Here is a 20,302-nt window from a genome sequence, read left to right as displayed (position 1 = left end):
AGTGACACCTCAATGGGGGGGGAGGAAGGAAGTGAACGACAAAAGGCACAGAAGTTCTTGGAGAAGATATCTCAGATTCACACGACTGTTGAAGCACAACTAAAGAAGTCACAAGCCAAATACAAAGAAAAACATGACAAGCATCTTGTGCCTTGTAATTTCGGTGTTGGTGACTTGGTATGGTTAAAATTAGGTAAGGAGCGACTGAAGGAACAAGGTAAGAAGTCGAAGCCATTGAGATATGGACCGTTTCGTATACTCGATCATATTGGAGACAATTCCTTTCGTCTGGATCTGCCACCTTATCTAGGAATGTACTCGGCTATACATGTTGGATACTTAAAGTTGTTTGAACTACCATTACTTAATGATGAAGGCGATGACACTATGGTCTTAAGACGAGTAGAATACTTATGGTTTGATAAAGAGGAACCACTCAAGGAAGACTGCATATTTGAGTGAGGAGGACTAAAACACGACAAGGAGAGAAAGAAGCTTTTCTAATTGGATTTAAAGGTCCAAGTGGTTTAACAAGGAAAAAGGGACTGTCGAGTTCCCTAACCTTCATTTTTTAACTCTCACATGAGTTCAAGTTCTTAAAAGGGGGACCCATGATACAGGTGTATCCGTACTCCTTTAGGGAACTTAGTTAACCTCAATATAAGTTGAGGGAAGAATTCTATTCTAGGAAGGAATCCTTGTTTAGGCAGAATTCCTAGTTAGAGAAGAGTTTTGTTTTAGGCAATACTCTTAGTGTAAGAAATAAATTCCTAATAGAAGTCCTTGGTCGCTTGAGTACCATGAAGGCTATAAATAGAGGGCTTTGGCTAATAGCTAAACACAGATACTGGGCACAGAAAATCTATAGAAATCTTGGAACAATACTTGTGCAAGCTTAGCAAACAGTTTAAGGTTAATGCACTGTTTAGAGAAGATTGTGAGCATAACAAAGAGAGAATTGTAATCGTTTTCTTGTTCACTAAGTTTCTCGTCTATTATTATTCTGAATTCCGCCTTTATAGTAATAGCTACCAAGGTATAAAGATCAATACGTATCAGGTATATATGTTGTTTGAAAAGGAGATACAGTTTTTTGTAGGATTGGATTGAGTGATGTGTTTGCAAGTATTTTTGAAATGACTTTGTAATTTATATTGCAATTGCTTATGGAAAGAAAATCTATTGGAGTTTGTGGGCATTCTTCTTTTTGGGCTAGAGTTTGAAAATTGTAGCTTGGTTCTCTCAAAAGATGGCCAATCCTACAAAAAAAATGTGCCACATAAATGATATCTTAACTTACGAAATCCTAGCATTATTGGCAGAATTTATCTTGAAATTCGTCCTGTCCTTGAACTGCCCACGAGTTGATCTGAAAGATGGTATATTAGATTTTTTTTTTATGGGCAAGGAATAATGAGCTTCAAAATATATTCTTATAGGAAGTAGTGATAGAGATAATAATTGCTCTAATTCCTTTCTTTCATAATGCCAAATTCCAGTATCATCTTCATCTTAGAAAGAATCAATATGGTTTTTCCTCCTTCTAAAATTAGCCCTTGAATGGAAGCAATTAATTTTTATTTGTGCTTTCTTTCTTGATTATATTTTCTCTAGAGTTCTGAAATTTCATTTCAGAATCCACTTTGTACCAGAATTTGAGTTTTATTTTTATTTCTTGATTATTTCTTGATATCTGACCAAGATTCCATGATTAATTAATTCAACTTAACAATCAACTTCAAAAGAATACAATAATATGAAAGAAAATTAGCAAATATTCATAAGTCGTGGTGAATTTCAACTAAAAATAGTCGTTGTAAAAAAATTAGATTGATAAAGTGAAACACATGTGCGACCTGGTTATGTGCAGACAAGGCAAATCACACATGAGTTTTAATTTGACTTGATGGAAACACCCAGACTAGATTTCCGCCCAAAATTTGAACTGAGATTGAAAGGTGAAAATAATTACACCCCAAATTTCACTAGAACTCAATTTTCCCCTCTCGATTGAATTGTACGTCTATGTCTAGGCGGTACATATTATTTTCTTTATTCTTTCTCTGTTTCTTTTGATACCTTTATGTAAAACAGTATTCCGAAGAAACTCATGACTATACGACCATTAATATTAGGTATATTAGACTAAGACTTACGCTCTAAATAAATGACGGTACGTTAATATGCCCTAATTTATATTGTTTGATAAGATTGAACATGGGTCCGTAAAAGGACAAGTATGTATATTAGCACAAGATTTATGATATTATACGAGTTCGACCCCCAACTTCAATTGTATGATGAGGCACCCGAAATTATTAACAGAGACCGGGCAATACAAACCTTATGAGCGTAACAATTAATATTTCCCTGTCAATGTTAATTTTGTATCCTGTCTACTCCTCAGGAATTAGACTCACATTAACTGATCATATAGGTAACACCCTTGCAGCAGAAAAAGTGTATGCAGACTGTGTAACAAGAGATTAACTAGAAAGAGAAAGAGCTGAAGCTGCCATTCAATTTGCAGTTAAATAGAGTGGATACAATATTGTCTGTCGAAGAAATTCTGAAAACACTCTAAAGTTGGTGACGGAACATTATGCTAAAGAAAGAGAGCAAAGATACAAGATCAAGTCAGATTTTGAAACTAGTGCAACATTTTCCATAAATTTCAAAGTTAATGCTTTTAGTTTTATTTAGTAGATTTGAGATAAAAATACGTTGTGAATATATCCACTTTCTGTAATAAAAATGCCATTAACACCACTTGGACATGGTAGAGTTTAAAGGTCATATTACATGTTTGCATTATATCAGGTTTAAATCCGCTTTTTGGGAAAAAATAAATCCTCAACTCTACTAGCTAGTTCAATTCCATCACCATTTCATCCATACAGTTCACTCATCAACTCTACTAGCTAGTTCAATTCCAACACCATTTCATCCATACAATTCACTCATCCACCTAGCACATTCATATATAAAAATCAACATATTTATCCTACTTAATTCTCAACCTCCATCTCAGAACTGCAGCTACAATCTTTTACTCGAATATTTAACTCAACAAAATTTTACACCAAAGAGCAGTGTTGTCCCGCACCGTTTTGCGGGAGAACTAAGTAAGCAAGCACATTATTGGCCGTTAGATCAACTCATCACCCGTTGGATTGACTCTACCTTTACTTTTCTAGTTGTATACAACTATCGAAGTTATAAAATTAGAGTTAGGTCCTTATAAGTTTTTTTCAGCATAAATGAACCAACTGTATTGCCAAGGGTAAGGACTTGTTTGCTCCAATAACTGAGCTCATGAGAAGCCTGGGAGAAACAAATCCAAGGCAAGGTCTGAAACCGTGGTTGCCAATAAAGAGAACCCATTGATAGTAGGATGCTCTGGATGTTCAAACCAGGTAGGAACTTTTTGACTCGTTAGGAGGTATTGGTAAGTTAGGAACACATACATTTTTGGGCAAAGACCAATAAAACAATTAAAAGTAGACTTGGGTTATCATGAAGAGAGTTTCTGATGAAGTTCTCAAAATCAAGTATGATTTAGACACATTTGCAGCACAAAAGCATCCAAAATATATGAATCGCATATCTTTTATGGCTACAAAATCTAAAGAAAAGTCCTAAACCATTTTGTTCCTTCTTCTTTATGATACCAATAGAAAGCATTCAAATATGTGCATCTTGTACCCCATAAATATATATTAATCAGTGACTGTAGGAATTGATATAAACATACAATCATTTGATGAAAAATATGAACTTAATATTACCCAACTATGACCAGTAAGATAGATTTCACTCATTTGACTTGGTTGGTTTGGCATGTCTGCACTTTTACTCATAGAAGAACTGTATATAGGTACAAAATAGATAATGGAGTTAGCATAATCACTATGCAAATTTTGTTAGCTAGCATAAAGAGAAGAACCCGCGAGACCGTTATTAGACGAAAAACACACACCTTAAAGTTTCATATTTGATGACTGCTTATGCCAGTGAAACCATCCTTGTTCGACGCTGAAATATATATGCATAAATTTAAATGACAAGGTATTGATCTGTGCGTAATATAGCTGTACTGATAAAAAAAATCAATCAAATTCAACCCATATAAAGTTTCAAGATACTTTATGCAACACAAGGGTGGTGTTTTTACTTGCACAAATTTTCTATTACTACAACAGCAGCTTGTACACTAAAAAGGTAGCCTGTACACTAAAAAGATTTATACAAGTGCCATAATATGTAAGGTTTCCATGTTTTTCCAATTTGGTCTTGCTAATTCATATATATCTTACAAAGATAACTAGGGTTTTGAGTTCTCTAAAAAACTGTAATTAAAAATTACGGACAAATAATCATCTTTATTTCATAATAGGATTAAAAGATAATAATCAAATTACTAGTCTGATTAAAAAAAATCAAAATCAATCAAAGAAAATTACAAGATGTAGAAAGTTTCTTTGAACAGTACATTTTTTTGCACACGATTCTTCCAAATTATTATGTGCATTCCATACATTAAAATCAAAATCATCTTGTAAACTACGATCAAACTCATTTGTCAAATTTCGATTTCGTCTAGGACTCATCTCCACAAAACCATAAACACAACAGATGAAGAAGGTGGGTCTTTTTTCTCTTAAGAAACTGCTTTTCTTCTTAATAATTATGTAGAGGGTGGTTTTTATTTTAGATAAAAACTAAAGGACCTAACTCTAATTTGTTAAGTTCTCTAGCTGTATAGCTGGAAAAGTAAAGATAAAGTCAATCGACGGATGATGGGTTAATCTAATGACCAATAATGTGCTTGCTCATTTAGCTATCCCACAAAACGGCGCCAGAAAACACTGCTCTACAACAAATACCCAAATTGATAACAAATCTTAGTGGTTGAGATTCAATTCAATTGAATAAAAAATATTACCTCAGATAAGAACCAAATCTCTTATATTTAACTAATCCCCTCTGTTAATTCAACTTCACTTCAATCAACTCCAAATACCCATCTCCTATTTCCATCATCATCATCTTCTCCGTCTTAATTTCATTAGCATCGACTTGTTTTGAAACCGTAATTTATATTTTTTAAGAAGAACACAAACCTTACTTATTCTTGTAATTAATCTATTAATTCTTCTTCATATCAAGTTCTCCAAACCCATCTTCAATTGCTCAATTCCATAGTTAGTTTATAGCAATCAATCATTGATTCAAGAAACCCTAATTTAACACTCTGAATTACCTTTTCTTTTTGTGTCTGAATGCTAGGATTTGGCTTGTTAACCTAAACTACACTACCATTACACTACAATCTAATTAATTAACATCTTATTTTTTCATTAGTTTCATTACAGAGAGGAACCTTTCATATATATAGGTTCCATGTTACAACCATCCAAGCTAATCCCATGGACAGTTTATACAATAACTGAATTATTAACTAATGTTCACACAATACATTCAGACGTACAATCACTATTGTGGGTACGTAACACTGAATCACCCAGTTGAATCAACACTACCACTACCTGGTACTCCTTATTCTTTCTCTCGATGTCACACTATCAATTATAACTTCTATGAATTTTCAGAGAGACAAAGAAAAGGAAAGAGAAGAAACGAAGGGAACAAGAAGAAGAGAAGATGATCTTCTCATCGATAAGTTTACAGATAAATCCAAAGTATTATTACCAAGGCACCCTAATAATTGGATATGGGAATCCAGGTGCCCATAGTAGATGTCACGGTTGCCTAACTAATATTTAATGACCATTTTGCCCTTCTCACCAATTTGATGGTTTCTTCTTCCGGTATCCGATTTATAATCTAAGTAGTCTATTGCACATAACTTTTCGAGATCTACCCAATGGTACTAGTTTCATCTCCAGACTATTGCTTGATGAATATCTCATAATTGTTGTTCATATTTAATGAATCAAATCATTAGCGAATAAATCATCTTTTCATCGGTCCAGTAGTGTTGAAGAATTTACGAATCCTTATGAAAATGAACCATTGAGTAAAATAAAAATTTAAGTAGTTCAGATACATTGCTTGATTAGTTGACACCACTTGTTACTGAACCCCAACTATTTTATTATACCTAACAGAAAACTTTATTCAATTCTGTCAAACGTTTTCAACATGTCAAGCTTTATGCCAACTTCATAGTCTTTAGTTCTACTTATGTTCATATTATATTGTTTGTACCATCAATTTGGCCTGCTAATAAAGCCTGTTATGTCTATCCCGTGGAAGAAGATTCCAGAAGCTTTTTCAGAAGTCTTGTTGCCCGAGTTGCTTGCACTTGAAGTTTGTATCAGAATTAAGGTTACATAAACACTATAAATATATGTATCCTAAACCCTAAGAAGACATGAAATTTTAGGTTAGCTGACCAAGTTATTGTAATCACCAATCAATACAATATCTCTCCCTACGGGGTTCATTCGTGGATGTAGGCAACACTTGCCGAACCCCGTTAAATTCTTTGTCTCCTTTATTTGTTTTCAATTCTTTTTCTAGCACTAATTCATATCATTATCATCAAATCAAATTATCTTGTTTAGTATCTAAAAGTAATTTTGGGTACAAACAGATATACTAGCTCATAAGAGATAGATGGTGTTATCAGAGATGCTTCTATGAGGTACATATATATGTTGTTTGAAAAGGGGTTACGATTTTATTTAGAATTGGTTTGAGTGATCTGTTTGCAAGTATTTTTGAAATGACTTTGTAATTTATGTTGCAATTTCTGATGGAAAGAAAATCTATTGGAGTTTGTGGGCATTCTTTTTTTTTTGGGACTAGAGTTTGAAAATTGTAGTTTAGTTCTCTTAAAAGATGACCAGATCTAAAAAAAATGCGCCATAGAAATGATATCTTATCTTACAAAATTCTAGCATTATTGGTAGAATTTGGCTCGAAATTCGTCCGGTCCTGGAGCTTCCCACGAGTTGATCTGAAAGATTGTATGTTTGATTTCCTATGGGTAAGGAGTAATGAGCTTCAAGATATATTCTTAAAGGAAGTAGTGATAGAGATGAGAATTGCTCTAATTCCTTTCTTTCAGAATGCCAAGTATCATCTTGGGCTATTTTGCGTTTCCACCCCTGAAAAGATAGCTAATTAGCGTTTCCTCCCCAAAAAGATTGAAATTAGTGTTTCATCCCATCGTTAGCTTTTCCATATATTGCTCGGTTAGCTGAGTCAACACCTGTGTACGCCTGGCATAAATTGTACACGTGTTTTATGATAGTCCCAAAGTACCCTCTAATGTTCTCTTCCTCTTCACCAGTACGCTGGCCTTTTCCGCCATTAATCAACACCAGAACTTTAATTAACCCCGGAAATCAAATCCACCATAGTTACTGATACTGTAACCATCTAACTCGATCAATTTCTTCTTGGTATTTTTGTTGTAGAATCTCTCTTCAAGAGCTTTCATCTCAAGTTCAATTTCATACTGCGTCAAAACCCCAAAACATATCCATATGACAATCCCCAAATTTTCTGTTGTCAAACCATCAAATAAGAATTGAAGCTGTAATATTGGGGAGGAAATTAGCGTACTATGTTATTGTCGAACCCTCTAGCAACAACAGTTGTTCTATACACCACCAATACCAATTTTATTCGTATTTCTCTCTACCTAGCTGCAATCACCAGCACAGAGGCAACATGTTCTTTCCCCATTACAAAATCATCATTATCCGTCTCCTCCAATCATACTCAAATTCCACCTGTTACTGTCAAACCCTAAATCCACCAAACAACCAACATCCACAAATTAAACGCATATACAACCATAAACTCCTCCAATTCCATTAAATCTGAACCAAACCCATCTTTAATTCATCACCTGAATCATTCAATTCCATTTCTAGGTTTTGGTTTCAAAACAAAAAAAAAATATACAGAAAAAAAAATCAAACTTATTACAGAATCGATTTACCTTTAGCAAATCATTCACTGCCTCAATCGACCACAAACATACTACCCAACCATTCTTCATTGTCAACTGCCCTCGAATTATCAAGAACATATATCATTAAATACAATATCGGATGACATGAAAAACCCCCAAATCTTCTTCGTTTATTATTGTTGATCCTGCAGTTTACCACGGCGACATATTGAAATAACATCTCAAACGATTCACCCACTGTTGAATAAAATAACAAATCTAATTACTATTTTCTTAGGGTTTGTACAGATCCATCCTCAATCAAAAAATATAATTGATCTAATTAGGGTTATATTTGCAGCAGAAAAATCAACAAGTGTTGGGTGGATGCGATTAAAGCAGTCATAAAGTGAAGCTTGAGAATAAAGCAGCCATGAAAGCAACAGAAGAAGAAGAAAGGCATTGGTACAGACGGGAACAAGAGTTGAGCAGAGAAGCAAAGTTGGTTTCCAGATTATAGCGTTTATTAGTGAGGAAGATGAGGGTATATTAGGAAATTCAATGAAATAAATTTTATTTATGCCACCTGTGAACAGGTGCTGACTCAGCTAACCGAGCAATGGATGGAAAAGCTAACGATGGGAGGAAACACTAATTTCAATTTTTTTTGGGAGGAAACGCTAATTAGCGATCTTTTCAGGGGAGGAAACACAAAATAGCCCTATCATATTAGAGAGAATCATTATGGTTTTTTCTCCTTCTAAAATTAGCCCTCAATTGGAAGCAATTAATTTATGTTTATGCCTTCTTTCTTGATTATATTTTCTGTAGAGTTCCGAAATTTCATATTAGAATCCACTTTATACCAGAATTTGAGTTTTGGTTTTTTTCTTGATTATTTTTATTATTTGATCATCGCTTGTACTACTATACCTGACCAAGATTCCATAATTGATTAATTCAACTTAACATAACCGACTTCAGAAGAGATTCTAAAAATACACTAAAATTGTTGACGGAACATTATGCTAAAGCAAGGGAGCAAAGATACAAGATCAACTCAGATTTTAAAATTAGTGCAACATTTTCCATAAATTTCAAAGTTAATGCTTTAGTTTTATTTAGTAGATTTGAGATAAAAATACGTTATGAATATATCAACTTTTTGTAATAAAAATGCCATTAACACCACTTGGACATGGTAGAGTTTAAACGCCATATTACACGTTTGCATTATATCAGGTTTAAATCCTCTTTTTAGGAAAAAATAAATCCTCAACTTCTACGATATGATGAAATTTAAAAGCCATCGGACCACTTGATGGTTCTCTTAATATGCTCTAGATAAAATAAATGATCTAAAAACCATCATACCACTGGATGATTCTCTTATATATATGCCCCAAATAAAACAGGTGATTTTGAAACTGCGCGGTAAAATTGCTACTAAACTAATCTATTTGTTTGACAATTCTGGTGAATAAAATCTCGAACTTGCTTAAACAACAAATCAGTCCCAGGCAACTCAGGAAAACAATAAAAAGCATGAACACCATTTGGATAATCAAATCCACATTTTTCCAACATTTGTTCGTAATATCTAAATGCTTGATTTTGGTGCTTCTAGATCAATTTGATTATAACTCTTAGCAAGCAAAAGCAGATGTATGTAAATCTTGTTTAAACCACATTTTCCCCAATAATTGTACCAGATGGCCACTTTAACCCGACAAGAATTCATTATTGTAAAAGTGATGCTATTTAGTTATCATTTACTCAATAGAAGACAAGTATCAACTATCAACAACTAATAGGAATTCTTTTAAGGCACACTTTCTAAGCCTTAGTGTTTTTTCATCGATGACTCTAAATATTATCAAGGCTGCACGGCGTCTCATAAATAGTTCAAAAATAAACTAAATATTAAAAAAAATCAATTAAAAGTAAAAGAAACTCATAGTTTTTGGATTTCATTTGATTGAATCAAAAATACAATAATTTCTTAATCATAATAACTGGTAAACTAATCATTATATTATTACTTGTTAATTATATATTAAGACAAATCAATTTGCTTCACATTTCTGATGAATAAAATCCTTCACCTCTTTAAACAACAAATCAGTCTCAGGCAACTCCTCAAAAAATTTAGACCTGGATCGATCGATTCTATTCTTCTCAGATAATTACGACATGTATGAATCGATGGATACATTTGAAACACATATCCTTTCCCGGTGCCGTAACGGCACGGGTTGAGACGTAGTATCATATAAAAGAGTCTTCTTATGTTGTAGCGAATCTAATGAGAGTTAGCTTACATCTGAATTTCCTGCATGCTCCACTTTGTTGCTGCTAGATCTAAATTGATTACAATAGCTAGTGGAGATGTATTTAAATATTGTCTAAATCACACATTAAAACTCCGAATTTCTCCCAGTAATTGTACCAGTGGCCCCTTTAACCCGACAACAATTCATCATTGTGAAATTGTCGACCCTATATGTAGTTCTCATTTACTCAGTACTCCACCCGTCCCCATTATATAGGCGGAGAAGTGAGTTTCTTTTAGAATAAGAAATTCTTTTTATTTCCTACATTTCCATCCTCTTTCCTGTTTTATCCTTTGTACCATTTCCAACACTAGAAACATTAACTTAATTATGGTGATAACTACCTATAATAAATAAGGGTAATATATAGAAAAACTCATCTTGGAATTGAAAGTTTGCGTATCTAATGGGACAACTCCGCCTTTATAATAGGGACGGATCGAGTATAAAACAAGTACCAAGACCAACCGGAAATTTTACTCAATGGTGACCAATTGCAAATTGGAGTTGAGCTATTGGAGAAATAACCAAGCCATTAATTAGGAGAACTCCAATAGCTCTTCTCAAAGTCCCTTAAAAGAAAATAAAATAAATAGATTTGAATTTCATTTTAATTTTATAACCGTAACTTGCAACAATCACTATATTTACTTCTTAATAAGATCTGCTTATTATTAGTACTGAACAACAATCAATTTGCTTCACATTTCCGGTGAATAAAATCCTTCACTTCCTTGAACAACAAATCAGTCTCAGGCAACTCAGGAAACCAATAAAAAGCATGTACACCATTTGGATACTCTATCAAATCCACATTTTTCCCGCATTTCTTCAACCCTTGATAATATCTAACCTGCCGATCTTTTAACGGATCAAATCCACCACTTACCACCATGGTAGGAGGAAAATTCACCAACCCTTTCATCTTCTCAACCAATTTATCAGATCCGAATACATTCGCGGCTTCGTGGTCCCGATTGCACCCCTCCGGCAAGAACACCTTCCACAGCCAATCTGTACGGGGAAGAGATACCAACGGTGCATCTTTTAAATTGATTTCCGATTCGGATCGTTCTTCGCCGCCGAAAAACGGTTGAATCTGGATTAATCCGATGACTTTCAGTTCTTGGAACGTGGAGTTGCACGCTCTTACGGTGACGTGATGAGCTATATTAGCACCGGCGCTGTCTCCGCCGAAAAAACAACGGGACAGATCCGCATTCGCCGGGAAATCCTTACACTGTTTCCCGTCGATGAATTTTAAGACGTCGAATCCGTCGTCGTACTGGCAAGGGTACTTGAACTCCGGCGAGAGACGGTAGTTCACCGACACAACAATCGCGGAATTCTCACGAGCGAAACGGCGACATATAAAGTCGTAAGCGATGGAAGCAGCGGACAGAAAAGCGAAACCGCCGCCGTGAAAGAAGATGAAAACTGGAAGAGGAGTGGCGGGATCGATGTGGGCGGTGGCGCCGGAAGGTGATTTTTTAATTGTTGGCGTGTAGAGACGGAACCAGAGGTTACGAGACGAATCGACTGTGATGTCTGTGATGTTGAGTCCGTAGACTGGTTGTGATGGGATTTTCCTGCTGATGTCGAAGAGATTGAAGAGACGGCGGTTGACGGTACCGTCTTCGCGGCGGGTGTAATCTGTGATTCTTGAGAGGAATGCTAGACCGATCTTTGTTTTCCATGGGAGGATCGGTGCTGAAGGTGTTGTTGTACCAGACATCTCTACACTCACTCACTCACTCACTCACTCGATCTGAATTTCACAACTTCTCGACTTTGTTTCCTTTGATATCTTTGAATTACATATATGGGTAATGTGTCACATGGATCTATTAACTCGATGGGCCTACGACCTTTTATTGGTACAACAACTTTAAGAAATTATGGCTGTCTGACAATATGGTTTTAATTCCAGCCATGTGTTTGACATGGGGCACCTATATGGCTGTTCTTTCGGAGCGGATTCTTTTGGATGATCCGATATGGGCACGAGCATGTATCCGGATGCTATAGGGTCCGTTGTTGTTTCTGGAGCAATTAGGATGATCCCCAATCATACACCCACCATGTCCCCCCATGACGTAGCACTCCCTCTAGGGATGGTCATTTGCCCCACTCAAACCCATCCCCGTGGGTATCCGTCCCGTTCGGGTAGGGTTTTACCCGTACAAATGGAGATGGGATTGGGTATGGGTAATACCCGAAAACTAAGCTACGGGGATGGGATTCAAGGTCCCTGCCCCATACCCGTCCCGTATTTTTCATAAATTAGGGGTTTAGACTTTTATGCAACAATGTGTATAATTTTTATACTTCCACCACTTACTCGAGCTTTCTTTCATTTATCATATTCTCGATCGTTCTTGTACATTCATCACTTTCGTTCTTTTTTTTTGTGATCAAACACATTCTCTAAAAGTTAAAATAGACAAAATGAAGCAGATAATGAAATGGTTAACGTGGACGAAAATAGAACGGGACAGGAAAAAACAGAAAAACTAAGAAGTCATTAACAGATTCTTTTGTTCACTTTAAGATAAATTACTGAATTTAAGATTCCAGAATGCGTCGTTCTTACGTTATTATTTTTGTTTGAATCATATTTAAGTTTTGATTATAATCAAATTTATGTATTAACTCAGTGTTACGGGTAACCCATGGGAAACCCGCCCCATATGGATATTCCCCATACCTGCCCCACCCCAATTCATATGGGTAACGGGGATGGGTATTTATTTTTACGAACGGGGCAGTGACTGGGATTGACACTACCCACCCCATACCCGCCCCATGACCATCCCTAATTCCCTCGTTGTTTCTGTAGCAATTAGGGTCCGTTTGGCACGTTTAAGGATATAGTGCAGTCAAAGGGAGTAGCATTCAAATATTGGGTGTTTGGCATGAATCCAACTACACGACATGGCAACTGCATGTAGTTCCTATTACCTCCAAATGGCTACTTTGAATAACCTCCTCTTGAGGTGTGCATTGAAAGCGGCCCTGTATTACCCCCTCCAACTACACCGTTGACAAATATTGACCGCTTATTTTATTTGCAAAATCAGATATATTTTCACTATATTCTTTCTAAACTTTATTTGTTGACTATTAAATATTCATATTTAATTTTTTCTGTTAATTTATCTTTTAATATTATTTTGTTTACTGATTTATTAAAATAATAATTTATTTTTTTCTTAGAATTTTTCTTTTTTTATATTATGTTCAGTTTTAATTATTTATTTTTTTGGTTTCCTTTTTTTTATTTATTATAATTTTTTTAGTTTCTTTTTATTTTATTTTTCAATTTCATTATTTTAATATTATTATATTTTCTTTATTAAATGTATAGCTTTATTTAATTAATTGATTTTATTCTTTTCTTATTTTAAAATATTTTCCTTTAATTTTAAAGTATTCCTTTAATATTATTGTTTTTATTTTTTAATTTCATTATTTTATGTAAATTTTAGCAAATGCTTTTTATTAAAAATTTTATTTTTTTTATTTTAATTTTAATTTTCTTATTTAGTTTTTCTTATTTAGTTTGTATTATTATTTTTTTTTTAAAATTCTTTTTATAATTTCAGTTGTTATTAAAAAAATATTTTTTAATGTTTTTTTAATATTGTTTATTTGTTTATAATTTTTATTTCTATTAATTAGATTTTAAAGTTAAAAATGCATCGTTGTGTTACATTCATATTATTTTCATGCCAAACACCAATCATTGAACTACATGTAATTTTAATGCATGACATTGCAACTACATGTAATTGGAAACTACATGCATTGCTAATACTGACGTGTCAAACGGACCCTTAGAGGAGTCCATTAATATTGAATTGGACCACTAAGATGACGACATGCCATGGGGAAAGGGTTTGAGGGAAGGATTGTGGGGCTATAAAGCATTTAAATGTTTAGATTTTCAAATTGCTTGATATAAAGAAAAAGTTATGATTACATAAATAATGAATCATTTTTGGGATATTTTATAAAGTTCCCCTGTTTTGAAATGTACACTTCAAAAGTACCCCTGTTTTTTACAAATTCTCTAAAGTACCCCGTTTTATTCAAAAGACAAATTTCATCCAGTTAAGTGTTAGGTGGAAGTTATCTTTCCTATTAAAAATATTATTTACCCCTGAACTACATCTCCTTGGTAGAGAGGATAATGATTCGACGATCCTGAAAGAGGGTGTAACGATCCTGAACTAGGCTCGACGAACCTGGAAGTGGTGTAACGATCCTGAACCGGGCTCGACTAACTGGAAAAATATTGTAGAAGATTGATTCTCCACCAACCAAAAACCCTAAGACACTTGGGAATGATGAACCCTTTCAGGGAATGATGAAAGGAACCTAAAAATGATGAAACGATCCTGAACCGAGCTCGACAAATTGAAAAATGATGTAGAAGGTAAACGTACTAACAAGTAAAGGGTAAACAAGTAAACTTTAAAGAAAGTAAACTAGTGTTGACTAACTAAGATGGAAAACTAAACAGTTGCGACACTTTAAAAAATTTGTAAAAAACAGGGGTAACAAAAATACAAGGTCAATAAAACGGGGTACTTTATAAATTCTCCCTATCATTTTTTTTTCGTTTTTGTTTTACCCTTTGTCTCTTTTTCAAGATTAAGAATATTAGTACATTGTATTAATTCCCTTGTATATGGAAAATATCAAAATAAACTTGGAGTTTCATTCGTTTTTTGTTTTAGAAGATTGCAAGTCATATTAAAAATCGGAAACAAGAAACATAAAAACATACAAGAAAATATCTAATTGTTGGTTGCTTTTATTTCCACGACATCATCAGAGATATGAGACAACATTTATAACCCTCACCCTCTAGATAGGCGATTTCCGGCAGGGGAAACAACCTTTTTCCGACAAGCTAAATTTCTCAGATCTTTTCAGATCTGAGCAATACCAATATAAATCCTCATATTAGATTAGATATTTTATATCGATCTGTGTAGAGGACAAATCAGAGAAGAAAACCCCTAAACCTTAACTGATCTTCACAATCAAACCCTAATCAACCGCCATGGATTTAGCTCACCTCCTCGGCTAAATTCTCGATTCATCGGCCTATTGAATTCATTAGGGTTGCTTGCTTGCTAATTTTGTGATACACTTTTCTTTCCTGGGGATTTGATTTTCTTAGCTTGTGTTGCTCGAGGGGTTTTGGATTTCACCGGAGATTTAAGGATCAAGCAAACATCTGTAATCTATCCAGCCTGGGTTTGATCTGATTTTTCACTTCATCTATGATTTAAGAGGTAATATTTCAGATCAGTGGCCCTTAATCTCCTATTCATAGAAGTACAAGGTTCGATTGTGTCTTCTATCCATATACCTTTTCTCATACCTTGATGCTAGATCTAATCATTTAGATTCATTAAACCCTTGTTATGCCCAGAGACTGCTTTTTTTTAATTGATGTTTTCTTTAAACCTTATGTGAACAGTTGTTTGAATACCTATCCATCAGATTGAACCAAAAGTCTCATCTTTATTTCTATAAACCTTGATTTTCAATTCCCTATTTTTCCTTTTGTTAGGGCTGTAATCGGCTTTTTTGCTTTTGGGTTTGATTCCCATACGTCTTAGCCTTATTGGGCTAGTGAAGCCCCCTGTTTGTTTTCTATTTTTTCTGATGTTTTTGCTTTGATTGTTGAAAGGCATGTTTCTCTCACTACCAGATTCATTTCAGTCTTAATTGTTGGTTTAACTAGTTGTGTTGGTGGTTTGCTTTCGTTTTGTTGTTTTCTCACTTCCTTTTATCTTTTGATTGGTGTTGTTCCTTATATTTCTGATATCCTTGTTTGGTGTTGTTTTGTTCAATGTGTTTTAAATTTCTGTCTTGTTTGCTAAGGTTTAATTGTTCCCCTGTGTTTGTTGTTGTTTACCTAGGAATTTTAGCTTTCCTAGTAGATGTTTTCTCTGATCTAGTATAGGTTCTTTTAGAAGTTTTTGCATTGGGTTTATCTTTCTTCTGGGTCTCTGGCATAACATTGTTGAACCTCAACATGAGAAAGCATCAAACTAGCATCATTGTTTAGCATTTTACAGGTTTTGCACCTTTTTTCGGGGTTCTCAGCCAAAGCATTTCTTCTCCCATATCATAAGCTAGTTTGGCAGTTCTTCCTGCAGCCTCACAATTTTCATATTCCCAAGTTTGGATAATTGTATGTTTTGGTGCAACACTTTGAATCAGTAGCAAGCTAAGCCTGGTGGCTCGAATCTAGGAATATTTTCATGTTTACTTTATATCACAACAGCAGGCACAAACCCTATTTGCTATGCAAATGGGCCGATGAATCCGTCACCTTTACTTTTTATTATTTGTCAGTGTCATTGTTTTTTACCTTTCATCATAGTTTAATTGTTGGTCGAGTCTGTATCTCCTTTCGTTCCTTGTTCAGTTTAACTACTTTTAGTAACTACTTAGCAGTAGTAGCTTGTTAGTTGTATCTCTGTTTGTTTTGTATTTTTAATCTAGTATCAATTGTAATAGAACTACTAGCCTTTAGAACTTAATCCTCAGAATCAGAATATTGGATACCACTTAAATACATTCAAGGCTAAAATCTCAGGTTGAAGATATGAATAACGTTGGAGAACAAGAAGACAGACAGTTTCTTATCTCGGATCATTTGCATCGAAATTCATCACCAACATCCAAGTTTCTAGGACTCAGACACGTCCATCAAAAATACAGTTTTTCTTGTGGAAAGCATTCGTCAAAGGCTTACGGACCTTTGACAACCCCGTCCAGTTCCACCGCTCCACTTACAACTCTTATCTCCGATGCAAGTTCAATCCCAAGATTGATTCTCATGTTTTGCTTCTCTATCATGTTATTGTAATTTTGGTATTTAAATCTTCGTGTATTTGAATGCTCTCTTGTAATGGTTCAATAGTTGTTCGATAAATATCATGTTTCAAAAAAAAAATCAGAGATATGAGAAACCCCCAACAACACTGTATCCACTACAACTCATAAAACAAGTTCAAAATTAACTAAATTTCGTCTATCCAAAGCTAAAGCAGGCAACGAAAAGTTTGGTAGATGATTCCATTGTTATTTCAAATGTCCCTCCTTCCTTGTCCTCTTACCTAGAACATCGGCTACTTTATTACTACTCCTATGCTTGAAAATGAAACCCAAAAAGTTGCTTCCACAAAATTCTAACAGTTTCTTTGCTTCAAAGATAATTGTTTAGTTTCCCCAATGTGCTGCGGATGACTTACTATTTGCAAAATCCATGATTTTTTGAGAGTCACCTTCTATCCAAATAGCTTGAAAGTTCATCTCCTTTCTCCATAAAACTGCTTCCAACAGGGTTAGTGTTTCTACTCCTGGATTGGTTGCCCCGACTGTCCCAGCTCCATCTCAAAAGTCTTAAAATTGGAGTTATGCCTATGTACGAGGCAATTAAAAAATTTAAAATCCAAAAGTCGGTCTTTATACGTGGGACAAAGGAGTATTTATATATACTACTAGGTATAAGCCCAAAAAGATAGTTAAGGAATAGTGAAAAATACTATAACCCCCTGTTATATGGGTTGAACATAGAGAAGCCCCATAAAATGGATCCTTATCTATCAACTCCATTCTTTCACATTTTGATATTTCTAGGCCCAAAACATTAGAATTCAGGACTTGTTAATAAATAATTTTTCTAATAATATCAAACCTGCTCTTTTGTATTTATACTAATAAAATTAGCTATAGATTCCGTTTTTCAGTTCATTTTTTTTCATTCTCTCTCTCATTTGCTTTTACTCTCTCTCGGCTAGAAAATAGGAAGAGGAGAAACAACTTCTAATCGAGATTTTCAGTAAAATGTTTTTTCAAAATTTAGATCTAAGATTTACAAACAAAGATAGTGATTACACCTAAATTCAACATCAACATCACTTGTTCCTGGGAGATACAGTGAAAATCAATGGAAAAGAAATGATAATCATCAACAGTAAATGAATCAGAAGATTCACATACAAAATGAAATCGAACATGTAAGTTTCATTAACATTTCAGTTCTATAGCTAGATTTAATTCTTCGATTTTCAAATTTTTATTTCTGCAAGATCGTTTTATGATTTTGAGAACTTTTAAAAGCTTGATTTCATCATAAATATCTTATTGAACTTATAATTGGAGTCAGATCTGTCATCATCTCACCTTAATCTTACTATTGAGAAGAAAATTTTGAAAATAAAATTCAAAAAAAATTCTAGGGTTCTTGAACAAAATTCGATAGATCTTTTAATTTTTTATCTCGATCAAAAATCGGTTTTAAGATTTGAAATCAGTGAATCATTATCTCTTTTACCCATCTATTTGATACGAATTTTATATACTTTGATTTTCGAACTGAGTTTTGCTCATCTCCAATGTTACATATTCTTAAAAGATTATTTTTAGTTCAATCTATATGATTTGGTTGTTCAAATTTAAACATCATGATGTAGTACGATTTCAAGATTTAATATATTTGATCGAAATTTAAACTTGACCCTTCAACATGTCAAGTTTTGTGCAGCTGTAAGAAATTTGAGTTTGTAGGAATCTTATGCCGCCATGCCATTAAGATACTGTATCACAGAAATATCCATGATCTTCCTCCACAGTACATTCTAAAGAGGTGGTCAAAAGATGCCAAGAGTGGAACCGTGAGGGATCGAGAGGGAAACCAAATGCAAGCTGATTCTAGCTCACTAATATCTTTACGTTACAATGAGCTTCTTCAGAAGGCTATTAATATTGCGACTAAGGGTTCACTTAATGAAGAGTCTCATTTAGTGGCCAGTCGTGCACTGGACAATGCCCTATTAGAATTTGAATCTGCTACAAAAGCAACTCAAGGAGGCAGCAGCGATGATTTCCACACATCTCTAGCAACTCAGTCCCACTCTGGAGAGAGAGTTTTTGTGGGAGAAGGAGGTGACAAAAGTATAATGTTCACTGCTAGGCAAATTATTGGTGATCTAGATATTGGACAAAAAAGGAGAAAAACACGAAATAGTTTTGTTGATTTAAGCCATGAGCTCAGCATGGATAATCTGCACCATCAACAAGGTAAAAATAAATAATATTACTGTCTTAGCCTTTATTTTTTCGAACACTGTTGTCTGATGTACATTGTTTTTTGTTGATCGAAGGAAAAAATCATAGGCTACCAGATGGACTGAAGAGAAATGACCCACCTATTCATCCAAGTCTGCAGATAGTTTCCACACCAAATTCCGCTCACCTTCCGTATACTCCAGTTAGCTTCTCAGAATCGACACAATTTATCTATCCAATTATACGTCCTAATTTACAGTATATCTCAAAGTCCGTACACACAGGTACGAGTTAATGAGCTCTTATGTTGTTTATTTCAAGGCACTGTGAGATTAGGCTTTCTAACTCTAGGAATTTATCCTGTTCATAACACAGGGGTCCAGTGGTCTTGGGATGGAACCCTGTCCATTTATCACTCATGGCGCCCCAGAGGTGAGCTTTTGTGGCGAATTGTTTACGTTCTTATATATGTTAAGGAAATTTTGCACATTATCTTAGGTATGTTCGAATTTTGTACAGGGATCTTATATTTCGAGTAATCCTCATAAATTAGGAAGTACGTACTCAAAACCAACAACTGCAAACACTGGTTTCAAGCCTCACCAGGTAATAAAAGTGAAATTTCGTAATGCTCTAATGCTGAATACACATGTTTTTTTTTTGGAATGTTTAGACTATGGCATCTTAATATTTTTATGGCAATAATTTCTGAATAGTTGTAGCCTTTTTTGGATCAATTGATGTCTATGCAGGTCTCGACGTTTTTTGTGCGCACTGACAAGACACTAGCCTTTTTTTCGATCAATTGATGGTCGATTAGGTGGAACTAATATCAAGAACATGTTCTCAAAAATTGCTCACAGTTTGTGGAAGTAAGGCTTTTACATGGTTATATTCCTTTAAAATTAAAAACTAATACGTACCATGCTCTCTCTTAACG

The 20,302-nt window shown here is 34.4% G+C and overlaps 1 protein-coding gene across 1 annotated transcript; it reads right to left on the bottom strand.

Annotated features, from left to right (window-relative positions):
• Positions 1 to 10,836: 10,836 nt before the first annotated feature.
• LOC113328946 (probable carboxylesterase 18) lies at positions 10,837 to 12,064 on the bottom strand. The gene has a single exon (XM_026575946.1). It carries the CDS (start codon positions 11,996 to 11,998, stop codon positions 10,955 to 10,957), a length of 1,044 nt encoding a protein of 347 aa, XP_026431731.1. The 5' UTR covers positions 11,999 to 12,064; the 3' UTR covers positions 10,837 to 10,954.
• Between the last annotated feature and the right edge of the window lie 8,238 nt (positions 12,065 to 20,302).

This window comes from Papaver somniferum, unplaced genomic scaffold (genome assembly GCF_003573695.1).
Source record: "Papaver somniferum cultivar HN1 unplaced genomic scaffold, ASM357369v1 unplaced-scaffold_114, whole genome shotgun sequence".
In the NCBI taxonomy this organism is placed as follows: domain Eukaryota; kingdom Viridiplantae; phylum Streptophyta; class Magnoliopsida; order Ranunculales; family Papaveraceae; genus Papaver; species Papaver somniferum.
The sequence above is the reverse complement of the archived record's forward strand: the minus strand, read 5'-3'. Positions and strand labels throughout refer to the sequence as shown.

What these genes read in the sequence shown, in the direction of transcription:
- LOC113328946 (XM_026575946.1), bottom strand. Translation starts at nt 11,998, where the DNA reads ATGTCTGGTACAACAACACCTTCAGCACCGATCCTCCCATGGAAAACA.